This window comes from Callorhinus ursinus, unplaced genomic scaffold, assembly GCF_003265705.2.
Source record: "Callorhinus ursinus isolate GAN/ISIS: 27379988/994484 unplaced genomic scaffold, GSC_fseal_2.0 scaffold13, whole genome shotgun sequence".
Lineage (NCBI taxonomy): Eukaryota > Metazoa > Chordata > Mammalia > Carnivora > Otariidae > Callorhinus > Callorhinus ursinus.
Genome location: NW_027397075.1, coordinates 29,916,677 through 29,940,001, shown reverse-complemented (window position 1 = coordinate 29,940,001; position 23,325 = coordinate 29,916,677). Strand labels below are relative to the sequence as shown.

Genomic DNA, 23,325 nt, shown 5'->3' with positions numbered 1-23,325 from the left:
TGGGGAGTCTGCTCGGGATTCTCGTTCCCCCCCTCTCTGCCCCTCCCCCTTCCTGTGTGTGTGCGTGCGTGCGCTCCCCCCCCCATAAAGGCCCACAAAAAATACAAATTGAAGAAGAGAACACAGTAAGTGTGATGTCTTAAAAGTAAAAAAAATGGTCTTTTAGGAAGGATGGAAAGATTAGCTATGTCAACCGCTACTGAAATTAAGTAAAATGAAGACAACAGAACTGAATTTGGCAAGACGGAAACCATTACTGATCTTCATAATAATAGTTTCAAAGGCATAGTGGTAATATTCGTGTAACCGTAAAGGGTTATTGAGAGAGAAAGTGAAGACAGTAAGTGCAAATAGCTCACTAAAACAATTTTGCCATGAAGGAGAACAGAGAAATAGGGTGGAAACTATAGGGGGATGGAGGGTAGTGAGAGTTAAAGAAGGGTTGATTTTTTTAAAAAGTTTAAGATGGGAGATAATATTACCGATAAGTGATAGAAGGTGGGAGCAAAGGAACAGTAAGAAGGGTTGCCCTTAGCAGCAAAGATAGGAAGAAGTCAGAATAAGAAGGGCACTGAAATGGGAAAAACAGTTGCTTCTCATTTTCTTAGAGAAATTAGGAGCATGCCTATCAACTGAGAACGAAGAGGAGAAAAAAGAGGAAGATATGCAAAGAACTAACAAGGTAATAACCCTAGTTGTTTCATAAAAGTTGTAAGAAACATACAGAAATCTTTCCATTAAAGAAATAAAATCAAATAATACATACAGACCACAAAGAAGCATTTAACATTTACCTGCTGTGCAAGCAATTTTGGAGGTGGTGGCAGGTGTGAAGATGGTCCACGTTCCTATAATAAAGATAAGGAATATTACAAAATAACCAGATAAAAGATATCTACTGGAAATATTACTGAACGTAAACTTTCTTCAGTGGCACTACAAGATGGCAAACAGTAAACCATCTTCATCCTTTTCTCTTTTTTAATAAAAGTACACCACTCACTGCATGATAACATTATATTCTATAAAATCACTCTGCCATTTTAATAAGATTAGAATCTCAAATGGACTTTGCAAAAAGTAGAATTTTAGTGTATAAATTCTGAAATTCTACCACAGGTAATTTGGCAGTGGAGAAGTACGCCTTTAATTTGGAATTTTATTTACATAAGCCCTATTCTTTTTCTGCATTTTTTCCTAATGGCAAACTAAATGTATGAGATTTATCTAAAGAAATGAAACATCTAAAACATATTGGAATCAAATACAATACATTCTCACTTGCTACACTTCACAACACTATTCACTTGCTAATACAATGTCACACACACACACACAAATCAAAGCATCAAGATATGGTATATGATATTCCTTTATTCTTTCATGGGAAAGGATTATCACTCCCCATGTCAAGCCAGTAAATTTAAGTCACATAAAACATGAATTTTATTAAAAAAAAAAAACTTGAAAAATCCTTTTTCGAGTTCACAAATTTATTCTCCAATGACTAATCAATGCCTTAAGAACAAAATTCAAACTTCCTTGTATAACATACATTTAACAACTGGTTATTATGCAGCTGTCTTAACTCCTCTCCTCTATCAAACTACTGGAGACTTCTAGAATGTGCCATGCTTTCTCGTGCTTCTCTACTCTGAACATGTTCCCACTGCTTGAAATTTCTCTCTTCCCTTTGTTTACTGGCTAATTCCCACTTCAAGTACCAAGTCTTTTGCAAAACCTTTTCCGGAGAATGCTCTAAGAACTCATTATGTGCGCTCTGTCACACCATTTATCACACTGTCTCGCAAATGATATTTGATGTCTTTTCATTTTACAGAGACCGTTAGCTATCTACCTTTTATCTCCTTGAAGGGACCAGTTCCTCCATCTGTTTTGTATGAATTCAACAAATATATGCTGAGTACACTATGAGTCAAGTGGACTCTCTGGATGACAGCCCTTTTTAATTCCCAGCTTGCAATGCAGTTTCTTGGAAGTAGGATCAAGTGTATCTGTTTACCTACATTATTTCCTTTAACAATGTTCTTCAAAATGACTCACACTTAATAGATTTCTCTACTCCTTATGTGTGATTTCCCTACTCACTGTATTATTTCACATATGAATACTGACTAGAATTTACAAAGAACTCAGTAAACCATAAAGCACTTAGCAATGTTTGGAAAAAGTTTAAACCTCCACTTTAATAGGACCAAACAGTTACAAGACAGAAAAAAGGTGAAACTTTAGTTTCTAGTTGTTAATTTTAGCTACTGTATTGACAGTTCCTATTAATAATGCAATAAAATTATGGTTTAGATGTACAACTATTCAAGACAAAAGATACAGTTTCCTTTTCCTAATTCTTCTTTCAATTTTATGATTACAAGATTAATTCAACCAAGGTACAGGTAGTGAAAACGATCTTAAGTCCAACAAACCTGATTAAATGGAGGTCCCTTCCCATAGGGACCTTTTGATACTGATGGCTGGGCAGGTATCTGAGAAGATGACTTCGTGTTGCAAGCTTCATCTGCTTCTTTTCGGTTTTCAGTGTTTTCAGAAGCTTTTGAACCTTGATCCTCACTAAGCAATCAAAATCCAGGTGAAATAAGAAAGTAAAGTGGACAGACTACACCTAAGTAAAAGCATTTTGTCTATAAAGATTATTTCTCTATAGTTTTAGTGGGTGGAGTGGGAATATATCAAGAAATGAGATGGTCTTGTGACCAATGGTGCTATTCATTCATTCATTCATTCAGTAAATATATGCCATATGTCTATAATGTGTTAGGACCTAGGTTTGGCTAAGCTATCATCACAAGGTGTAGAGTGCAGTAGAGTAGCTGTCAAATATGGACACTCAATCTTGACATACAACTTCACAAAGGAATATATCCCAACCATTTGATTGACCCCCACCCAAAAAGTCTCATCTAAGTGCAACCAAGTAATATTATAATTAATACCTGTATTCTTATTCTGACTTAATGAAAAGACAGAAGTCAAACTATAGTATTTTTTAAAATCACAAGTGCCAGGCATCTCAGAACTGATCATGAAACAGCAGTATATTACAATGCCATGGCTAGAAACTCTACCAATTCTACCAAAACTTCTAACAACTAATTGCATGTGCATGCAAGCTCCTTGTATTTTAAGAGCCCAATTTTTATGGTATATAATCCATATATTTCTGACTCTGATGTCCCTATATTAGAGATGAAAAGCTCCCATTTTTCAAACTTTAATGTTGCTTGCTCAAGTTTAAAAAAGCAGCTATAGTAATTCAAGTAATTTTTCTCCAATTTTGTAAATATGTAATATGCAAGTAACAAGTTTGAAATAGTCTCTGATATTGTCTTTCAAAATATCACCAATTAGGGCGCCTGGGTGGCTCAGTTGGTTGAGCGACTGCCTTTGGCTCGGATCATGATCCTGGAGTCCCAGAATCGAGTCCTGAATCGGGATCCCTGCTCAGCGGGGAGTCTGCTTCTCCCTCTGACCCTATCCCCTCTCATGTGCTCTCTCTCTCTCGTTCTCTCTCTCAAATAAATAAAATCTTTAAAAAAAAAACATCACCAATTAGGGGCACCTGTGTGGCTCAGTCATTAAGCGTCTGCCTTCAGCTCAGGTCATGATCCCTGGGTCCTGGGAATGAGCCCCACATTGGGCTCCCTGCTCAGCGAGAAGCCTGCTTCTCCCTTTCCCACTCCCCCTGCTTGTGTTCCCTCTCTTGCTGTGTCTCTCTCTGATAAATAAATAAAATTAAAAAAAAAAAAATCACCAATTAGATGGCCAGGATCTAAACATCTTTTTTAAAATATGTATTTTCTTTAGAAGCATCAAACTTTAATTCCTTGACTAGCTGTACTTTAAATTTGGCTTATTAGTCAACTTCCCACTCAGTAAGTTCTTGGAGTAGAATATAGAAATTCTATAAAAAAGGAACAAATGACTATTAATGAAACCTCTCTGCATAAATGGATAATGTTATATCAATGAATTCATAGTATTACTCGTGGAAGTTGTTCCAATAGCTTACCTGCTGTTTTCTTTAGGACTACTACTTCCTTGCTCATCATCATCACTGAAATTCAGCTGTTCTGTATAATCTACTTCCATCTGAGCACCTAGTAAATTAAGGAAAATTCAGACTGACTGTTTAAAAACATCCAAAAACTAAAAACAATTAATTTTGCCTCTTACCTGCCCAACCTTCATCAGCTTCAGCATCTAGGTTATCAAATTTATCAAGCTCCTTTAGTTCTGAAGCACTAAGGATGGAGGGGCGTTCAGGCTCAGAGGCCCATGAAGGAGGTGGACCCCTTCCTCGAAGGCTTCTAATGAACAAGAGGTTAGGAGGGGAAAAGATACAAAGTTTTAATGATTCTAAATTATGTAAATATTAAAAGACTGGAATTTAGTTCATTTCAATTCAACATTAGTATTGTCTGATGTACAAAATATTCTGCACCTGACATGTGTATGAAGAAATTCTAATGAGGAGAATGTTCGAGTCTCACATTAAACAAAAAAAAAAAAAAGAAAAGAAAATGGGGCGTCATTAACATCATGGAAGGAAGAAAGGATAAACAACTGTCATGCCATGATTTTCAGTTTTCAGAATCTTAACGTCAATTTAAAGTTTTAGAAGAATAAAGTATTGTTCTATCTTATAAAAGTCAATTATTTGTTCATGGCAACTGTACTCTGAGGTCAAAATAATGAATCAATCATCACAATCCATTCAACCTCCAGAAAATCTTAATGAGCATATGTGCCCTCGTGCCTTGGCAACTTTTATCATTTAATAGTCTTACTTGTTTGTTTCAGATAAAGAAGGTGGAAACCTCATGGGACCATGAAGAGGAGGATACGCCATCCTCGGATACTGTTGAAACATCTGAATGAAGAAAACAAAATTGGTAAATTCTGCAACCAAGTTATGTATATATATAAAAGAGATCACCCTAACTAAACCTCAATTTATAGAAAGAAAGATTATAATAAACCATTCTATAAATAATTGGTGTATCAGCTGGTATAAATCATCATTCACCCTCAATAACAAGCCATCTGTTAAAGACTACTGCATCTAGCAAGACTTTACAAACATGGATAATAACTAGGACACATCCTAGAAAGAACTTCTGCTATCGCATTAACAAAATCACATGATTATGTACCAACATGAAAAACCTAAAAAGACAACATGCATGCACCCCAGGGACCTGCAGAGCCCTAAGTTCAAATACCTGAAAGGAAATAATGTGACACTTCATCATAATGCAATAGATTAACTGAAGGCAGATTTGTTGGTAAAGAGAAATTCAGTTTATTTTAAAGATTTTAGTTTATTTATCTGACAGAGAGAGAGAAAGCAAGACAGGGAACGCAAACGGGGAGTGGGAGAACCAGGCTTCCCGCCAAGCAGGGAGCCAGATGCAGGGCTCAATCCCAGGACCCTGGGATCATGACCTGAGCCGAAGGCAGACGCCTAACAACTGAGCCTCTCAGGTGCCCCGAGAAATTCAGTTTAGATAAAAGTATGGTCCATAATCCAGGGGAGTGAGGAAGATAGTGGGTATGGGAGATTTCCCAGGGGTTGGAAATAGGTGGATTCTGATTCAAGCTAATATACAGATCATTATCATAAGCTGAGGTACAAGGATGTTGCTCTCTATGGGAACTTGGATTTGAGAAGTGAAGTTTAGGAGAAGTTAGAGTATGAAGACAACACCGCCAAGAGAAGGGAACAAATGTCAAAAGATGTGCTTCTAGCTATTTGCTTATAACCAGGTCAAAATACAAGAAGGAAAAGAAAAGAAAAGAAAAAATAAAGAAAAAGAAGGAAAGAGGGGGGAAAAAGAAAGGAGAGAGGGTGGGAGGGAGTGAGAAGGGAAGGAAGGCAGGCAAGAAAGAAAAGACTGTATTACCTTAAACACGTAATTTACATCCTGAAATAGATTAGCTTTTCTTTTAAAAAAAAAAAAAAACCAAAACCTGTTAGGTAAAGAAATTACTCTGTACTTGAAGAAAGGCTGTTTATATGATCATTCCATCTAAAGATGCATTTCTAAGTAGGGTTAGAGCAAGTTAATTTTAAGTTAAGCAGCAGCTGAAGCTCAGATGGAGAAGCTTTTAGTCTGGCGAATGCTGAGAATTTTTGGTTACATCATCCTGTACTGAAAGTTAGCAAAAACACAGTTGGAGGCAAATGTGCACAGGTAAAGTTTCATTAGATCCCTCTTCTGCTGATTAGTCAGACATAGAGATTAATTTGATGTATTAAATGCTTAAAATTTAGGAATTTGCCACAAAATAAGTGTAGAAACAGTCTTTAAATTCTCCATATATAGTGATGGTTTTAAAAACATCCGCAAATCAATCAACGTGATATAATACATTAACAAAAGAAAGAACAAGAATCATGTGATCCTCTCAATAGATGCAGAAAAAGCATTTGACAAAGTACAGCATCCTTTCTTCATCAAAACTCGTCAGAGTATAGGGATAGAGGGTACATACCTCAATATCATAAAAGCCATCTATGAAAAACCTACAGCAAATATCATTCTCAATGGGGAAAAGCTGAGAGCTTTTCCCCTAAGGTCAGGAACGCGGCAGGGATGTCCACTATCACCACTGCTATTCAACATAGTATTAGAAGTCCTAGCCACAGCAATCAGACAAGAAGAAGAAATCAAAAGCATCCAAATCGGCAAAGAGGAAGTCAAACTCTCACTCTTTGCAGATGATATGATACTGTATGTGGAAAACCCAAAAGACTCCACCCAAAAACTGCTAGAACTCATACAGGAATTCAGTAAAGTAGCAGGATATAAAATCAATGCACAGAAATCAGTGGCATTCCTATACACCAACAACAAGACAGAAGAGAGACAAATCGAGGAGTCGATCCCATTTACAATTGCACCCAAAACCATAAGATACCTAGGAATAAATCTAACCAAAGAGGCAAAGGATCTGTACTCAGAAAACTATAAAATACTCATGAAAGAAATTGCAGAAGACACAAAGAAATGGAAAAACGTTCCATGCTCATGGATTGGGAGAACCAACATTTTGAAGATGTCAATGCTACCTAGAGCAATCTACACATTCAATGCAATCCCCATCAAAATACCATCCACTTTTTTCAAAGAAATTGAACAAAGAATCCTAAAATTTGTATGGAACCAGAAGAGACCCTGAATAGCCAGAGGAATATTGAAAAAGAAAAGCAAAGCTGGCGGCATCACAATTCCGGACTTCCAGGTCTATTACAAAGCTGTCATCATCAAGACAGTATGGTACTGGCACAAAAACAGACACATAGATCAATGGAACAGAATCGAGAGCCCAGAAATGGACCCTCAACTCTATGGTCAACTTATCTTTGACAAAGCAGGAAAGAATGTCCAATGGGAAAAAGACAGTCTCTTCAACAAATGGTGTTGGGAAAATTGGACAGCCACATGCAGAAGAATGAAACTGGACCATTTCCTTACACCACACACAAAAATAGACTCCAAATGGTTGAAAGACCTAAACGTGAGACAGGAGTCCATCAAAATTCTAAAGGAGAACACAGGCAGCAACCTCTTCGACCTCAGCCACAGCAACTTCTTCCTAGAAACATCGCCAAAGGCAAGGGAAGCAAGGGCAAAAATGAACTATTGGGATTTCACCAAGATAAAAAGCTTTTGCACAGCAAAAGAAACAGTCCACAAAACCAAAAGACAACCGACAGAATGGGAGAAGATCTTTGCAAATGACATATCAGATAAAGGGCGAGTATCCAAAATCTATAAAGAACTTATTAAACTCAAAACCCAAAGAACAAATAATCCAATCAAGAAATGGGCAGAAGACATGAACAGACATTTTTCCAAAGAAGACATCCAAATGGCCAAGAGACACATGAAAAAGTGCTCCACATCGCTCGGCATCAGGGAAATCCAAATCAAAACCTCAATGAGATACCACCTCACACCAGTCAGAATGGCTAAAGTTAACAAGTCAGGGAACGACAGATGTTGGCGGGGATGTGGAGAAAGGGGAACCCTCCTACACTGTTGGTGGGAATGCAAGCTGGTGCAACCCCTCTGGAAAACAGTATGGAGTTTCCTCAAACAGTTGAAAATAGAGTTACCACACGATCCAGCAATTGCACTACTGGGTATTTACCACAAAGATACAAATGTAGGGATCCGAAGGGGTACGTGCACCCCAATGTTTATAGCAGCAATGTCCACAATAGCCAAACTATGGAAAGAGCCAAGATGTCCACCGGCAGATGAATGGATAAAGAAGATGTGGTATATATACACAATGGAATATTATGCAGCCATCAAAAGGAATGAGATCTTGCCATTTGCAACGACATGGATGGAACTGGAGGGTGTTATGCTGAGTGAAATAAGTCAATCAGAGAAAGACATGTATCATATGACCTCACTGATACGAGGAATTCTTAATCTCAGGAAACAAACTGAGTGTTGCTGGAGTGGTGGGGGGTGGGAGGGATGGGGTGGCTGGGTGATAGACATTGGGGAGGGTATGTGCTATGGTGAGTGCTGTGAATTGTGCAAGACTGTTGAATCACAGATCTGTACTTCTGAAACAAATAATGCAACATATGTTAAGAAAAAAGAAAAAGAAGAAGATAGCAGGAAGGGAAGAATGAAGGGGAGTAAGTCGGAGGGGGAGACGAACCAGGAGAGACGATGGACTTTGAAAAACAAACCGAGGGTTCTAGAGGGGAGGAGGGTAGGGGGATGGGTTAGCCTGGTGATGGGTATTAAAGAGGGCACATTCTGCATGGAGCACTGGGTGTTGTGCACAAGCAATGAATCATGGAACTCTACATCAAAAACTGATGATGTAATGTATGATGATTAACATAACAATAAAAAATTTGTTTTTGTTAGTGGAACTATAAAATGATTGATGAAACTGGAAAAAAGCCTGCTTGGTCTCCCCTTTTAAAACTTTCCCTTCAACCATCCCAAACCCCAGGCCTGAAAATTCAGGGGTCTTTGGAAGAACAATTTGGAAACTATTAGGAGACAAGCAGTTTGGTGTAAATAATTTTTCAATAATTTTTCTTATATGCTTATATGACTGATTTTTATCATGCTCCTAAATTAAAAATATATATATTTTTAATTATTTATTTCCCTCCTCTCCCCTAGAATAATTAAATACAAAGAAAATATGAAAAAATATGGATATTTAGTGCCTGAATACTTAGGAATTAAGTCATAATAAAAATAAGTATAAGAACCAGACCCTTACTCTCTTTGAGATTAATGGTCTCCTGAAAAATGTTAATTTATTTACTTGGGCACATGTAGTTTACCCTATCATTTCACAGAAGGCTGACAGCAAACAAAGGTTTGAGGGCACCAAATCTACCTATTAATTTACAGAAATATATGGGTCATAAATATATATTAAACTACAAAAATAGAATCAGCAAAATCCAGACTATGAAAAACTCCACAGGATAACAAATAAATAACAAGCTCCCCCCCCCAAAAAAGAGAGAGTGAGGGAGATGGAGGGAAAGAAGTAACCAAAGGCAACAGGATTCCTAAGAAAAATATCAATCTCAAATATTTGGATCCTAATCATGAGAAAACCAGAGAAATCGGGATACTGACTTGATGTTTTTAAAAACTTTTTTTAGGGGCGCCTGGGTGGCACAGTCCGTCGCATGTATGACTCTTGGTTTCGGCTCAGGTTGTGATCTCAGGGTCATGAGATCGAGCCCATGCCAGGCTCTGCACTCAGGGCAGAGTCTGCTTAAGACTCCCCCTCCTCGGGCGCCTGGGTGGCTCAGTTGGTTAAGCGACTGCCTTCGGCTCAGGTCATGATCCTGGAGTCCCGCGATCGAGTCCCACATCTTCTCCCTCTGACCCTCTTTCCTCTCGTGCTCTCTCTCTCTCATTCTCTCTCAAATAAATAAAATCTTAAAAAAAAAAAAAAGACTCCCCTTCCTCCTCTCTCTGTCCAACCCATAAATAAATCAATCTTTTTAAAAAAAATTTTTTTTTTTTTAGATAAAAAAGCAAAACTTTCCTTTTAGGTGTGATAATGCCATGGTGGATTTTTCTCCTAGTTTTTATGTTTTAAAATACAACCTAAAACATATATGGATGAAACGATGTATCTAAAATGTTGCTTCAGTAACTGGAGGTGGTGGGAAATAGCTGAACCAAGACTAACCACAAGTTGATTAACTACTGAAGATGGGTGGTAGATATAGAAGAAGGGGGGGGCTCACTGTACTATTATTTCTGTTTTTGCATATGTTCAAAATATTCCATAATGAGAAATTAAAAAGAATGTAAAAGGTATGTTTACCAATAAAAACTTTAAAGCTAAAGCACATATTAACCTTTTTTGTGCCATGAACAACCCCCCTTGGCAGTCTGGTCAATCCTATGAAATCTCTTCTCATAGAAATGTTTTAAATACATAACCTAAAACACAGAGTACTACAAAAGAAAACAATTATGCTAAAATTTTGTTAACACAGTATTGAAAAAGCGAATTTATGATATGGTAATGTATGTGCTTTCATTAAATAACAAGTGGGGCTACCCATGGGTCTAATAACTACTTTGAAGTATTACTGAGTATATTTTGCCATATCCACAATATGATAGGAAATGAAAATAAATACGATCCCTATTAATGATAAAAACTAGGGTACTCCTGATACTTCTGTGATTTATTTCCTGCATCCATAATCAAGGAAAATGCTAATTTTTAGTTAGATGTTAATGCAAATAAAGACCTAAACTTTTCCCCATTCTAATTCTCTCCATGGAACCCAGAGCAAAAACCTCTTATTTAACAACTTGCCTCTTTAACAATACTTACATAAGGAGGCATCATAGCTCTGTACTGGGAAGCAAGAGCAGGCTGCTGTCCATTCAGTTTAGCCTGTGGAGGACCACAAGCTATCCTCTTTTCCACCACTTTGAGGATATCATTTTGTTCTGATGTTCCAGCCGTGCTTTCATCCTGGCCAGAGAGCTTTTCATCTTGGTCAGATGTCAAAGGTGATCCAGCAGACTTACCACCATCTCTCCAACAAGCAACATCTGGTATGGAGAGAGGTAAGAAATTCAATTAAAACAAAGAAACAGGGTGCCTGTGGCTCAGTCGTTAAGCGTCTGCCTTCGGCTCAGGTCATGATCCCGGGGTCCTGGGATCGAGCCCCACATCGGGCTCCCTGCTCCGCGGGAAGCCTGCTTCTCCCTCTCCCACTCCCCCTGCTTGTGTTCCCACTCTTGCTGTCTCTCTCTCTGTCAAATAAATAAATATTAAAAAATAAATAAATAAAACAAAGAAACAGCTCCACAGAATTTAGAATTGAAATTAAAAAGGGGGAGGGGCATAAGAAAAAAGCTGAAAATGGAATACAGTGAAATCAAACTAGGCACATTAACACAATTCAACAGAGTAACAAAACACAGTGAAGGAGTAGTGAAAATCTAATCTATGTCCTACTGCTTTCAAAGTGTTTAGGATATCAAGAACAGTGGCTTCCAAAGCAGAGCAAACGTACCACAGAGGGTACCACCAAAAGCAAATACTGGGGTTGGGGAAGAAAATATTAGAACTTCTCTATCGAGGGGTGGCTCAATCGTTAAGCGTCTGCTTTTGGCTCAGGTCGTGATCCCAGGGTCCTGGGATCGAGCCCTGCCTTGGGCTCCCTGCTCCGTGGGAAGCCTGCTTCTCCCTCTCCCACTCCCCCTGCTTGTGTTCCCTCTCTTGTTGTCTCTCTCCGTGTCAAATAAATAAAAAATAAAATCTTAAAAAAAAAAAAAACTTTTCTATTGAGCTTTACCATTATTTGTTATAGAGATTAAAGTCACTGTTATACCTGGAGGTGTCCTGAGGGAAGAGGGTTGGGAGTCCTGTGGTGACAGTAATGCCCTTATCTGTTTTCAGGCTACTATGGCTAGTTACATGTGCCCAAGGGGGCAAATTTAGTGACTATAGTATCTGGTAAAACTACACTCAGTAAAATAGGTAAATGATTTTATAAGGATATCTCTTTGGTAGGTAGCCTCTAAGATGACACAAAATGGGTTTCTACCTCCTGGTATTCACACCCTGTACCAGGATTGGTTTGTGTTACCTACAGAATAAAGCAGCAGTGATGATGTGTCTCTTATGGGGTTAAGTTATAAAAGACTGGGCTTCCATCCTGAGTGGGAGTAGTCCTGTCACTCTTTACTTTATCTGGGGAAGCAATGCTGTGAGCAGCCCAGACACAAAAGAGCTACCACGAGTGAGCCTGGAACAGTAGCCCTGTCAAGTCAGCATTAGATGACATACTGCAAGGTTGTTGAGAGAGTTCCTGTGCCACAACTCCTAGCTAAGCAGCTCAAAGATTCTTTGACCCTTGGATACTGTGTGAAATCATTAAGTCTAGTTCAGTTGTTGTTTTAAGCTGCCAAATCTGCTCTGCAGGAACAGATAACTGGTGAAAATCAACTGAACAAGAAAATAATAGAGGGGTGCCTGGCTGGCTCAGTGGGTACAGCATGGAACTCCTGATCTCAGGGTTGTAAGCTCAAGCCCCATGTTGAGTGTAGAAGTTACTTAAAATTAAAAATAAAAAAATCTTAAAAAAATAAAGAAAATACAGCTGACAATCTATTTCTAATATAAATACATCAACTATGTAACAATTAAAAATAAAAATAAGAAAAGATGATTTACCCAGACAAGAAATGAGCCATAAGTATAAAATGTATTAGGTTATCAGAAATACAGATTTGTAACCATCACCGAAAAGAGAAATCTCCCATGTATACAAGATCCTTTCAGATATTTGGTAAAGACAATAGAAAACTAATATAATTAATAAATAAGACACTTAATCTCAAGGATTTTATATTTCTATTTTTAGCTCTTCCTTTATGTCCATAATACAAGTATTTCTTACTATCCAAATTTATTTGGTTCTTTGGTGTGAGTTCAGAAAGCACAGGATCACTGAATGTTAACAGAGTAGCAGATAAATCGATATGATTTACAAATAAATATTTGCATATTAGAGGGGTTGGTTCCAAATTTTTACTACTGTAAAAATGACCAATATTAATGTGCAAAGAACTCACCCAGGAATCTTGTTAAAATGCAGATTTCTAATTTAGTGGGTTGGGTGTGAGGCCCAAGATGTACATTTCCAACATGTTCTTTTATTTTATTATTTTTTTAAAGATTTTATTTATTTATTTGAGAGAGAGATTAGAATGAGAGAGAGAGAGCACGAGAGAGAAGAGGGTCAGAGGGAGAAGCAGACTCCCTGCCGAACAGGGATCCCGCCCGATGCGGGACTTGATCCCGGGACTCCAGGATCACGACCTGAGCCGAAGGCAGTCAACTGAGCCACTCAGGCACCCCAACATGTTCTCTAAGTTATACCAATGCTGTGCATGTGAAAACCACACCAGAATGACAGCAGTTACTCTGTCTTTTCAAAGGAGGTAAGTTACACATACAATAATATTGGGTGGGTTATGTTACAAAATAAAATACAAATACGATCTCATTCACTATTTCTATGAAATAAAAAGTATTCTTACTTGGTGGGCGTAAACTGGGTCCAGGTCCATAATTGTCATCACTTGTTTCTTTTTCTTTTTTTTCCTGATCCCCAGCTGCCTGCAGGCTGGGAAATTCTTGCTGAAAATGACTATTCACCTGGATTCCTACAGATTTTTTTTAAAACATTAAATGTAATTTTTATACTGAAGATAATGAAAAAACCCTCCCACGATAGAGGACTCTGCTTTTCTGATAAATTATTCCATATATATATATAATTCTATATATATAATTATTCCACTGTTTGTATCCATAAAACTTTAACATTTATTTAGAATTAGAATCCCTTGGAAAGTTAATGAACAGCCATGAGGAGATAAAAATCTAAGAAAGGAATCTGCCAGACATTGTTCAGGACTCATTAAAGATAAGGAAAATGAGAATTTCACTCCTGTTTTTCTTTTACAATAACTCCTTACATTTTTCAAAAAGTCAAACTCTTTTGCTAATAACTCTAAGAACCAAACAGTATTACTGAAACAATATATGAATCAACACTGCAAGTATCACAATGAGGCTAAAATGCCTTCACTAAATTTATCACTGAGATACTGACTGCACCTCATTAGTCACCCATTCACCCATCTACCTACCTACTTGCCTATTATTTATATCCTTCTATTAAATTAAAAGATCTGATTTTATTAACTTGAGGGCATAGATAGGGCGTAGATTTTCTATACAATGTTTTATAGACCTGTTTTGCAAGTGGAAAATTTAAATTCTGCTAGGGAGTCCATCATTCCTTAGGTGGGTAGTATTACAGCTACCATGCTTTATAGCTACTGTCTAGCTCTTCTCTACCATGGAAATCCTGAGTAGCACATGTTTGAAATAGAAGAGGTTAGGGAGCACAGATGGTGATAAATATAGCTTCTAGCCATTTATACAGTATCTGGGTACTTTTATGCCCCAAAGAGCAGAAGGTACAAAGTTTTTTCTGGTCATGTAGGGTGAAGATAAAAACAATGTGGGAGAGTATCTTAAAGACTCCTTTTTAAATCCCTATCATTGGCTCATACATGGATCTTGGCACTGAAACTTAACTACCCCAACAGTTGAAAGAAAGACCGTTTTTTAGGACCTGAGTATATCCTTGACAACGTTTTCTGCCCCTGTCAAAATCCACCCCTTATCTCCTGCATGGCTGTTCAGTAACTATCAAACCTAGCAAGTTTCCCCAGCTTATGTCCACTTACCATCTCCTTGCCCACCTTGCTTGTTACTGGCCCAAGATTTGGGAGCAGGTGCTACTTCTGGGGGAGCTGCAACCCCAGGTTTTGGCTGTGCTGGTGGAACTTCTGGTGTTCTTAAAAAAAATATGAATCCATTATTTCACATATTGTATGTTCAAATAAAATAAAAATGAATATCGTAGTTAAGGTAAATTTGTGTATAACTGTTTTGGCTACATATTTACTCATAGATGCATCTCTCAAACGCTTTTCCTCTGCAACATTCCTTTAAATAAAGTATAGCTCTTTTCATCCCCTTTCATTTCTTCCTTTTAATAACCCAAGGAGAAGATAGCTTTACTTGTTTTTCATTTTGTAAAAAAGAAAAAAAGAAACACTCATTATTGAGTATAGCTACCAAAATCTATTTTAAAGAAGTAAACATTTATATATAATTAGAAATAACATTGTAGGTATACATACTGTCTGGACTGGTGGACTTAGCCAGGGCTAAAGCTAAGGAAACTCTCCATCTGACAGTCAACAGGTTCACCACTGTACTTATTACTGTTATTCAAAGAGGTAACAGCAACTTGCCTGATACCTCCCCAAGAGTAAAAGGTGTTTTGTTTTGTTTTGTTTTTGGAGGGGTGGGGTTGGGGGGGAGGGGCAGAGAGAGAATCTTAAGCAGGCTCCATGCCTAGTGCAGAGCCTGATGCAGGGCTCGATCTCAGAACCCTGAGATCATGATTTGAGCCAAAGTCAAGAGTTGGACACTTAAATGACTGAGCCACCCAGGTGCCCGAGTAAAAGGTGTTTTAAAAGAATCTACAGTTTTAGTCAATCTTTGTAATGAGTTAATGCTTGAAAATGAAAAAGGTAGTAGTTAAGAGACTTAAGAGAGGCAATATATTTCTGGTACACTCAGACCTTGTAACTGGCTTGCTACTACAAAATAAATCTACAACAACTAAGAAACAGAGAACAATGTCTTTGACAAGTTTTATCCAAGTAAAGTCAAATTTACTATATAAAGCTCCCCAAATAGGAGTACAGAAATTTGATAACAGATACAGGCAAAAAGCATCAAGTACCTAATTACTTGTATTATTTTTCTAAATTACCACTACTTCACTTGGTCATTCAAGAAATTAAGAGCTTTGCATAATCCCTGAAATACAGAATGCTAAATATATGCTGAATGATTAAAAGGGACATTATTAATTCTATCGTAGCCTGCTTGCTAATTCTTTATTCATTTAAATAGTATTACTTGAGCACTTAAAATGTGCATCAGGTATAGTTTCAGTGAACCAGGCAGACAGAAATTCTTAGCATCATGGAAATTATTTAATAGAATCAACTCTTAATTATATTAGAAAGTGAATGCCTGATATGGTGGGGGTTCGAGGGAGTCTGACACAGTACATAAGAAAAGCTGTGATTAGCAATTCCGTCATCTGTTCTACCTTGACACATGGAAATACTGCCACTAAACCTACTCACACACAAAAAAAATTCATCAAAAGGTGACTATGTAAATGACTTCAAATGGCCTGAGATACCTAACATACATAGTTCAACGTCTAGCACAGAGAACAAACGCAAACAGAAGTTCCCTACAGGGTGCCTGGCTGGCTCAGTCACTGCAGCATGCAACTCTTGATCTCGAGGTTGTGGGTTTGAGCCCCACACTGGGTGTGGAGATTACTTAAAAATAAAATCTTAAAAAAAAAAAGTTCCCTACAAAGAAATAGTTTCATTTTTTAGTTGACTTTGACTCACTTTTCTTCTTCATGCTGCTCTTGTTTGGATGCCCATCCAGTGCCATCTTTAGGTACAATGTTCACATTAGGGTCATTGCCTTTGTTTTCTGCTTTGAGACTTGGGAGGTTAGCAGGTGGAGGCATACGCCGTGAAATACCAACTTTTCCAAGACTCTGTAATCCATGTCGAGCTGCAACTAAAGATCAATAACATCAACTTTCTTTGAACATCTATTTTATTGCTCAATTTATTCTTAAAACAATATAGAAAGACAACAGGTGTCAATGGAATCTTGAACTATTATTTCCTTTTATCTTAAAATAAGAATTTTAAAACTAAGCCACACACCTGCAACAATAATCCAATATAGAAATTATATTAACCTATCAAGCCACTGAAAAGATGACTTAAACATTCTAACAATCCTATATACTATGAAAAGGAAAACACAGGCGATTAAGTGGTTTTGTAATCTTTAAAGAAATCTATTTTAAACTCAAAATTTAGTATATTAGAGAATAAATACGTGAACTTTACATTCATAATGAACACTGCTAATATACCATACATGGTCCAGGTTTCACCTTTCACTATAAATAGTGGGCCCAAGGTATCAAAAAAAAAACAAAACATCCCAGGACTCTCTTCCATAACTAGAAGCAGGAGTAAGTACCCACTACTGTATATTCCTATGCCTACCAATCTCATTGACCAAGTCTCCGTTTGGAGCCACATAGTTCTACTTTCTGCTGACAACAAACAGGAAAAAAGAGACATATTTTAAAACATTTATCAATTTTTAGGGCCCCTGAAAATGGTGGCTCAGTTGGTTAAGCATCTGCCTCTATGCCTTCATCTCAGGTCACGATCCTGGAGTCTCCAGATGGAGCCCCACAGGCTCTGCGCTCAGCAGGGAGCCTGCTTCTCCCTCTCCTCTGTGCCCCTCCCGGCTCATGCTCCTGCTAGCTCTCTCTCTAATAAAATCCTTTTAAAAAAATTATAAACTTTCTACTGTAAGACATTTAATTCATCCCCTGAAAAATGAGTACACACATAAAAGGCTCAATGTACATAGGGTTGCATAAATATGGGTTTATCCTAGCTCCTAATAGCAATAGCTCCAGAGTACCAATCATAGCAATAAAACAAAACCATGAAAATCATAAAAATATGCCACTTGATTTTACTCACCTGTGGTTTTCTGAGTTTCTAAAGATTTACCCTTGTAAGTATTAAATAAACTGAGTGTTGCATACTTTTTCCCATCCTTTGCTTTTGTGCTCTGGCCTGACTTCTCCGACATTTCGGTGGAAACTCATCGAGTCCAAACCCTCCTGTCACACCCCTTCAAACCTTTAAGACACACATAAGAAAGACAAATGAGGAAAATTTTAGCATAAAGAAACTCTCAGTAGGGGCGCCTGGGTGGCTCCATTGGTTGAGTGTCTGCCTTTGACTCAGGTCATGATACCAGGGTCCTGGGACTGAGTTCCATGTCAGGATCCCTTGCTCAGTAGAGAGTCTGCCTCTCCCTCTCCCTGTCCCCCCCTGCTCGTGCTCGCTCTCTCAAATAAATAAAATCTTAAAAAAAAAAAAAAAAACTCTCAGTAAATTCAAATGTCCCCCAAAATTCTGAAAAATAAAAAGTGATGAAATCCATCTTCGGTAACTCGTATCAATAATAATGTCATACTTGTTTAATACTGTCAAATTTGAAGAACGAACACACAACAAAATCAATCAAACTAAATTGCCCTGCGTTCAGTGAACATATTAGTTACTTATGGTTTGTAACTGCTTAACTGTTATCACAGAGAATAAGAATTTTAATCCAGAGGCGCCTGGCTGGCTCAGTCAGTAGAGCATGCTACCCTTGATCTGCTCAAAATTGTGTGTTCAAGCCCCACACTGCCTGTGGAGTCTACTTAAAAAAAAAAAAAAGGAATTTTAACCCATACTGAAACGAATAGGTCAAATACAGTAAATCTATGGAGACTGTCTATTTAACAAATACTATTCAATTTAACAGGCTTGAGATAACAGGCATCAATCAGTTTCTGCATATGGAATGCAAATATGATAGGAGGATTAACATCATTCCTCCATTAATTATATGCTTCTGTTTTCAGGCAGTATATGCTTTCATATGCTTATAAGTCACTCTTGTTTTTATGTTTTACAGTACTACTATACCAGGAAAAAATATAAATCAAGTACACATAACTGTAATATAAATGAGTCAAATGATAATTCCATCAAAAGACAAGGACAGGGGTGCCTGGGTGGCTCAGCTGGTTGAACGGCTACCTTCGGCTCGGGTCAGGATCCCAGGGTCCTGGGATCGAGCCCCACGGTGGGGCTCAATGCTCAGTGGAGAGCCTGCTTCTCCTTCTCCCTCTGCCTGCCTCTCTGCCTACTTGTGCTCTCTCTCTGTCAAATAAATAAATAAAATCTTAAAAAAAAAAAGACAAGGACAAACTATCCCTTAATGTACCTAACCGAACTGCTATAAAAGAATATGCATTTTTAGGGCGCCTGGGTGGCTCAGTCATTAAGCGTCTGCCTTCGGCTCAGGTCATGATCCCGGGATCCTGGGATCGAGTCCCACATCAGGCTCCCTGCTCTGCAGGAAGCCTGCTTCTCCCTCTCCCACTCCCTCTGCTTGTGTTTCTGCTCTCGCTATGTCTCTGTCAAATAAATAAATAAAATCTTTAAAAAAAAATAATATGCATTTTTAAAAACAAAGAATTTGTGGGGCGCCTGGGTGGCTCAGTCCTTAAGCGTCTGCCTTCGGCTCAGGTCGTGATCCCAGGGTCCTGGGATGGAGCCCTGCATTGGGCTCCCTGCTCTGCAAGAAGCCTGCTTCTCCCTCTTCTACTCCCCCTGCCTGTGTTCCCTCTCTCGCTGTGTCTCTCTCTGTCAAATAAATAAATAAAATCTTAAAAAAAAAAAGTTTGTAGCCATAAGCAGTAAGACTACAGAAATCAGAAAAACCAATTCCACTATAATGGTTTTGCCAGTTAGTGTGAGCACTTTTAGTTTAAAGTACAACTTATACTAGCAATTAAAAGTATGAAATCCTTAGGAGTACATCCGACAAAAAATGTGCAAGATTAGTATATTAAAAACCATAGAACATTAAAGACCTAGATACATGATGCTATGCCCTGTGCGTGGGTCAAAAGACCCAATATGTAAGATTGTGATTCCTTGCCAAATTGATCTATAGATTCAAATCAATTCCAAACAAAATCACAGAAGGAATTTCTGGGGGAGAGGGTGGTAGAATTTTCAAACTGGTTCTAAAATTTATTAAAAAATAGACAGGACCTAGAATAACCAAAAGAACTTTAAAAATAATAAAGTTCGGGGTATCCGGGTGGCTCAGTTGGTTAACTGTCTGCCTTTGGCTCAGGTCATGATCCCAGGGTCTTGGGATCAGGGATCGAGCCCGGAGTTGGACTCCCTGCTCAGGAGGGAGCCTGCTTCTCTCTCTTCTCCCCGCCCCCTGCTCTCTCTCACTATTTTTTCTTTAAAGATTTTATTTATTTATTTGAGAGAGAGAGAATGAGAGATAGAGAGCACGAGAGGGAAGAAGGTCAGAGGGAGAAGCAGACTCCCCGCTGAGCAGGGAGCCCGATGTGGGACTCGATCCCGGGACTCCAGGATTATGACCTGAGCCGAAGGCAGTCGCTTAACCAACTGAGCCACCCAGGCGCCCTGCTCTCTCTCACTATTTCTGTTGCTATCTCTGTCTTTCTCTGTCAAATAAACAAAATCTTAAAAAATTAAATTAAAAAGAATAAAGCTGGAGGACCAAGGTCACCTGATTTCATGATCTGTTAAGCAGCCATGAACACCGTGTGGTATTGGCCTAAAAAAAGACTGATCAATGAAACATAATAGAGTATAGAAATACAAATATATACAGGCATCTGATTTTTACAAATGCAAAGAAAATTCAGTGAATAAGGGACAGTTTTCTTAACAAATGGTGCTGAAGCAATTAGGCATATATAACATAAAAAAATGAATTCTGATTCATAACTTCTACCATATACAAAACAACTCAAAATGGACTATAGCAAAGGGTACAAACTTGAAATTAGAAGACGTGTATGTTCTGGAGATCTAATGCACAGCATTATGATTAGAGTCAAAATACTCTCTTGTATACATCAAAGATGATGAGACAAGATCTTAAATGTTCTCACTACACACAAAAAATAACTGATGTGATGGGAGTATCGGCTAATGTTACAGCAGTAATTATTCTGCAATATGTAAGTGCATGAAATCAACATGTATACCTCAAACTTACACAATGCTATATGTTAGTCATATCTCAATTTTGTTTTAAGAAGGAGCATAGACAAAATGTAAAAACTAGAGAAAAGGAGAAAATCTTTGCAACCTTGGGTTAAATAAAGAATTCTTTGACAGCACAGTAGAATCTGCTCTCAGGGGTCTTACTTTCTAATGTGGAGATTCAAAATATAGGTAAATAGGATTATTTCAGATGGTGACATATGCTATGAATGAAACTAAACAGGACAATATGAGGAAAAAAAGTGTAATAATTTTAGATTAGTTGATCACTAAAGGCCTCTCTAAGGGAAAGGCTTCTGATTTGGATCTATTGGGGGAAGGAGTCAGCTTCAAGGCTGACTTGAAGCAAGGCTGACGAAAAAGCAAATGCAAAGGCCCTAAAGTCCTGACATGCTTATCATGTTCAAAAACATAAAAGCTAGTGAAGTCGAAGTTAGTAAGAAAGGGAGAGTTGAAAGGGAAAGAAAAGGTTGGATGAGAAGGCCTATTAGAATTTTAAATTTTATCTTTAAAGCAATGCGATTCTGAGCATTCATTTTGAGCAGAGACATGACTTTGGTTTTTAAAAACAACCTGGCTACAATGTAGAGAAGGGACTGTAGGGGGCCCAAAGGTGGAACATGGAAACATCATAGACTACAGAAGCCTAGGCACAACATGATGTAGCTGTGGTTGAAAAATAGAGACTAGGTAGAGGAGGCCAGGAAAGAGGAAACAAGGACAATTTTGGTCTTGAGCTTGAAAAGCAAGACATGAAGTAAGTGAGGAAGTCTAGATTTAGGGACGATGGGGCAGAAGGCGAGGCAAGAGTTCTGTCTTAAACATGTTTAGTTTGAGATCTTTATAAAAACAAGCAGAGATTTGTACAGAAAGATGCTCAAGACAATGTTAAAAAGTATGTATGATTTTTAAATAATATATGTTAAGTACTGAAAAATACAATATATATGCCAAGTATGAAAGTCTACAAAACCATATTAGAAATTAGCTGCAGCAGCTATACACCTGATTGTAAGCAACTTGACTCTCTCTGTTATACATACTGCAATATCTAAACAGTAAATGCACTTTGGTCTTGTAACAGAAAAGAAAAAAATTGCAAATGTTTTTTTTTTTTTTTAAAATTTTGGGATAGTTTCTTTTTTTTTTTAGTTTTTTTTTTTTTTTTTATTCATGAGAGACAGAGGAGGAGAGAGAGAGAGGGAGAGAGAGAGAGGGAGAAGCAGAGGGAGAAGCAGGCTCCCAAGGAGGAGGGAGCCCGATGTGGGACTCGATCCCAGGACCCCGGGATCATGACCTGAGCCGAAGGCAGACGCTCAACCATCTGAGCCACCCAGGCGCCCAAAAATTGCAAATGTTTTTAAGAGCAATGACTTGAAAAGGAAAAAAAATTAGTTTCAAGACCAGAAGATGAAAAAATGCGAATGATTAAAATAATTTAAAAATCTATCCTCAATGGTGTAACACATTATCTAAAATATGCAAGAATAATAACAAAGACTATAGGTAAACAAAAAGTAGTTGATGGGTGTGGGTTCATCTGACTTCTTACCTGCCTTGTGGTTTATGCAAATAAAAATGGGAGAAAATAACAAAAAGATGCATATAACTACTGTGTGTTAAGTGATATTCATCGAGCATAACACAACTGTCATTAATGCTCCTTACACCATCAAAGGTACTTGCAAGTATGGTAACATCTCTTCCTTTTGAGCACTGGCATAAGAACCTAACTCACATCCGTAAGATTCCAAGGGATAACATACCTTCTGTGTGTTTGTCCTTAGATACTAAAACCTTAAATAATGAAACCAATGTCCTCTTAAAGCCTGCTGGAGGATTTAGTAAATTCTCTGAAATACAATTTCCCAAAGCAATCCTCTACAGGTTACACAGAAATAAACCTGGTATTGCCTCCTCACTGCTACAATGACAAATATTCATTCAACAAGATACAACAAACGTGTTGAGAATAAGCTGCCAAACCCTATCTTAGATGTTAAGATCTATAATGGAAAGATAGATGGGGCCCCTGCCTTCATGGAAGTTTTAACAATAAGTAAATAAAAATACAAGAATAAAAAAAACTCAGCTGGGTAAAGGGACAGCAAAGAGGGGAAAGAGATTGGATACAATGGCAAAGGTCTGAAAGATCTCTCTGAAAAGATGACACGAGGGAAGAAAAATCAATCAGTAGTTCTCAACAACAGGCTGCAGACTTATCCCGGAAGGTTTTTAAAGATACTATAGTCCCTGTGCCAGACCAATTAAATCAGAATTTCTCAGACTGGGTCTGGCTCCTCAGGTGTCTCTTAAGTACAGGCATTACCTCATTTTATTGTGCTTTGCAGATACGGTGTTTTTTACAAATGGAAGGTCTGGGGCAACCCTGCATCAAATGAGCGAGTCT

At 37.9% G+C, this 23,325-nt stretch overlaps 1 protein-coding gene across 14 annotated transcripts in view; it reads right to left on the bottom strand.

Moving 5' to 3' along the window:
• PRRC2C (proline rich coiled-coil 2C) overlaps positions 1-23,325 on the bottom strand; it is a 92,796-nt gene that overhangs the window by 54,426 nt on the left and 15,045 nt on the right. For 10 of the 14 annotated variants that reach the window (XR_003209508.2, XR_012380535.1, XM_073900015.1 and 7 more), the window contains exons 2-11: positions 17,778-17,939; positions 16,605-16,782; positions 14,844-14,953; positions 13,623-13,748; positions 10,900-11,123; positions 4,827-4,909; positions 4,213-4,346; positions 4,049-4,136; positions 2,445-2,589; positions 795-848 (exon numbers count right to left, since the gene is read on the bottom strand). Coding sequence is in view for 12 of the 14 variants with exons in the window: in XM_073900015.1 (XP_073756116.1) it covers positions 795-848; positions 2,445-2,589; positions 4,049-4,136; positions 4,213-4,346; positions 4,827-4,909; positions 10,900-11,123; positions 13,623-13,748; positions 14,844-14,953; positions 16,605-16,782; positions 17,778-17,889 (1,254 nt within the window). In the remaining 2 variants the exon portion in view is untranslated. The remainder of the gene's footprint in view (positions 1-794; positions 849-2,444; positions 2,590-4,048; positions 4,137-4,212; positions 4,347-4,826; positions 4,910-10,899; positions 11,124-13,622; positions 13,749-14,843; positions 14,954-16,604; positions 16,783-17,777; positions 17,940-23,325) is intronic. The other 4 variants (XM_025877433.2, XM_025877436.2, XM_025877443.2 and 1 more) reach the window with 2 other exon arrangements.